Source organism: Cynara cardunculus, unplaced genomic scaffold (assembly GCF_001531365.2).
Source record: "Cynara cardunculus var. scolymus isolate 2C unplaced genomic scaffold, CcrdV1 Un_Scaffold_2684, whole genome shotgun sequence".
Lineage (NCBI taxonomy): Eukaryota > Viridiplantae > Streptophyta > Magnoliopsida > Asterales > Asteraceae > Cynara > Cynara cardunculus.
This window is the reverse complement of record NW_020201184.1, coordinates 50787-54344: the sequence shown is the minus strand read 5'-3', so window position 1 is coordinate 54344 and position 3558 is coordinate 50787. Positions and strand designations below refer to the sequence as shown.

At 37.9% G+C, this 3558-nt stretch overlaps 1 protein-coding gene across 1 annotated transcript in view; it reads right to left on the bottom strand.

Annotated features, from left to right (window-relative positions):
• The window catches only part of LOC112503213 (TMV resistance protein N-like), a 3984-nt gene extending 426 nt beyond the window's left edge, over positions 1–3558 (bottom strand). The window contains exons 1-4 of the mRNA XM_025107277.1: positions 3214–3558; positions 1905–3006; positions 790–1068; positions 51–692 (exon numbers count right to left, since the gene is read on the bottom strand). Coding sequence (XP_024963045.1) covers positions 51–692; positions 790–1068; positions 1905–3006; positions 3214–3422 — 2232 coding nt within the window. The 5' untranslated portion in view covers positions 3423–3558. The remainder of the gene's footprint in view (positions 1–50; positions 693–789; positions 1069–1904; positions 3007–3213) is intronic.

Below are 3558 nucleotides of genomic sequence, written 5' to 3'. Positions count from 1 at the left end.
AGGACAAGGGATTTGAGTTGTTGACATTCAAGGAACATGTCATGTTCTACCAAATAATCACATTCTTCTAATTTCAATATCTCGAAATCCGAAGTTGGTCCGAGGTTAAGGGACCTCAAAGAAGGTGGACAACTCAAGTCGAGGGATTTGAGATGTGGACATTCACGGTTGATGTGAAGTTCTACCAAATCCTTACATCCATGAAGATTCAGTGTCTCGATATTCGGAACCAACCTAAGGTCAAGGGACCTCAACTTTGAACCACTCAGGTTAAGGGATGTGAGTTGTGGACATTTACATGGCATGACAATTTCTACCAAATCACAACATCCATTAAGATTCAATGTCTCGATATTCGGAACCAACATAACGTCAAGGGACCTCAATTTTGGACTACTCACATTGAGGAATTTGAGTTGTGGACATTCAAATGGAATGTGAAGTTCTACCAAATCTGAACATTCCATAAGATTCAATGTCTCGATATTCGTGACCAACCTAAGGTCAAGGGTACTCAACTTTGAACCATTGAGGTTGAGGGATTTGAGTTTTGGGCATGGAAGAGGCATGTGAAATTCTACCAAATAACGACTATGTTCAAGATTTAATATCTCAAGATTTGGAGTTAGCCCAAGGTCAAAGGTCGTAAAAAATGACCTACGGAGCGTAAGGAATCGGAGTTTGGGAAGAACCTATGATAAGAAAAAGAAAAGATGGAGAGTGTGTAAAAAGAGAGCAATAGATGTGTAGTGTCATAATATATAAATGATGCAAAATCATTACTCTTACCTTTCTCTCTCCCCCTTTCCAAAGTTGTTCCATGAGATTAGTTTCAAGAGCAACAAGATTACTTCCTTGAAATGCTTTCGGTAAAACACGTAAATGGGGAAAAAAATCCGACTTTAAATATTGCAAAGAATCCGGTAAGTATTGCTCATCTTCATCAACTTCCGAAGGACAGTTGCTCACGTAAAGAAATCTAAGTTTCTCCATCTTTCTAAGGCCTTTCGTAATAGGTATTTTATTGACTTTTCCCACCTGCATCTTTATACATGTTGCTTCAGTCCCCTGAAATCCAAAAGTATTGACCGTGAAACTTACGGATGTAAATGATACAAGACAACTCGCCAACTACTTGAGATCGACTTGGTCAAAACTCGGTTAACATTCGACTCGAATAGGCTCGGCTCAAAACTCGAACTCGACTCGAAATATATTAACGAGTCGAGTCGAGCTACCCAATACTCGACTCAAAAAGCTCGTGAGATACTCAATCTTTTTTATATATAGTTAGTTTAAAAATATAATCAGTTTTATAATATAATATGTACAATATAATGTAATAAAAATGTCGTATATTTTTTAATGTTTGAACAATATTGTACATTTTTAACTCTAAAACTAATCAACAGATTTTTCTACTAAAATCATAATTAAAAAAAGACAGAAACTATAAAAATTTTGCTGAAAAAAAGAATGAAAAGGTGTTATAAAAAGAGAGGGAGATTAATGAAGTTTGTAACTTTGTTTTTTTATGATGAAGTTTAAGGTGCATCTCTTTAATCTTTTAAAATTTAAGAGAACACATTTAAGTTTTATATCCCTACAATTTCATAAATTTCGACGGGTGAGCTTGATTCGAGTTCGAGTTGGAGCTTGATTCGAGTTCGAGTTAGAGTTCGAGTTTAAAAAATTGCAATCAAGTTTGAGTCGAGTTTAGTTTTAACTACTCGCGAGTTTTCGAGTCGAGTTCGAACTTGAGAAATGGCTATCGAGTTTGAATCAAGTATATTGATACTCGAAATCGACTCGCATCATTTACTCCCCTAGTGAAACTTACTTAGGTCATGACGATTGAAAATTTGTTGGTGTTTTTCAACTTTACAAATAAATTTGATTCTTACCAAATCGTTAACCAAGATATCTTCAATTTCGTCCGTAATCCACAATCGGGAATGTCTTGCAGGCTCATTAAGGTTCGAACGACGAACAATGTATCTCCCCATTTCTTCTATATGGTCATGCATCATCAAGCGCCCATCTTTAGAAATAGTTACAAGAGATCTGTTCTGAAGAACAGTCAAACCGTGTATAGCATGAAATCCACGGCTTTCAAGCGCTATGATTGCTTCTTCTTTCATCCACCGTTTCAATAGGCATGCAACATCTAGGAATATTTCCTTGCAATCGGTATCAAGACCCATATAGCTTAACTCCAGCTTTTGTAGAGTTTCATGCAATGGAATTTTTTCAAGTCTTGCGAGGGTATCTATCCATACATCCTCGTTTGCATCACAGAGAAACGAACCCAAAACTGTGATTGTTAAAGGGAGACCAGCAGCATAACCTGCAACGTTTCTTGATAGCTCTTCGTACCCAGGATATGGACTCTCTTTCCCAAATGCACGCCTACTCAAGAGGCAAATTGCTTCGTCATCTGTTAATAGATTGACATCGTGAATATTGGAGTTCGCTACTTTGTGTGCTACCAATACTTGCTTGTCTCTTGTTGTAATGATAATTTTACTTCCCGGCTTAAACCAATTAGGTTCACCGGCTAACGCCTTGAGCTGCTCTATATCATCTACGTCATCTAGAACAACAAGAGCCTTTATACCACCCATCTTCTTTTTCATCTCCATTTTCCCTTCAAGAACCCCATGTACAACAATGTCTTGCTTTTTCAACACATCTATAAGGACTTGTTGTTGCAACGATTTCAAACCTAATTGAAGAGAATTTGAACGCTCCCGGACATTCTCCACAAAGCTGCTACCTTCGAACTCATTGCGTATTTGATCAAAAACAGCTCTGGCCAAAGTTGTCTTCCCACCACCTCCCATCCCCACGATTCCTATCATGCTTAACTCATAGGGAAATGCGTTTAAAGATGAAACCACACCATTTATCCTAGTCCTCATGCCTATTAAATTGCCATCAGCGCTGACGACAGGTAGCTTGGATGAGATATCCTTAACAACTAGTTTGATAAATTCAACTTCATGCCTGTATGTTAAAAAAGAATCAATTAGCTTTCTCAAACTCCAACATCAACAATTACTTGTATATCTACAAAATACAAACATATAAGAAGCTATAAAAGAGTTGCATATATAATCATATTTCAGTTTGATCTTTCACAAAGAGTACTCAACTTCGAGTCAAGGTTTGACGATAAAACACGAGAAGATACAAAATGAATGAAAGAGTTACCCATCTGCAGTGGTCCTCAAGTCCCTCCCACTGAATGATGCTGCATCTTGTAGAGCCTTTCTCCATTTCCCTTCAGACTCTTCTTTTCTACATTTGGCAAAGGCTTCTCCAAATGCCCCACTTTGTTTACGGACTTCAGTCGGTTCCACATCATAGAAGATGGGGTAAAGGGTCTGCTCAGTCTGCCTCTTTTGGCACTCCGTAATCATGACAAGTTCGTCCAAACACCAAGACGAAGATGCGTAGTTCTTGGAGAAAACAATGACATGGACTTGTGATTCTTCAATGGCTTGAATGAGCTCCTTGCTGATTTTTTTCCCTTTCTCAAGGTTCTTGTCATCCTTG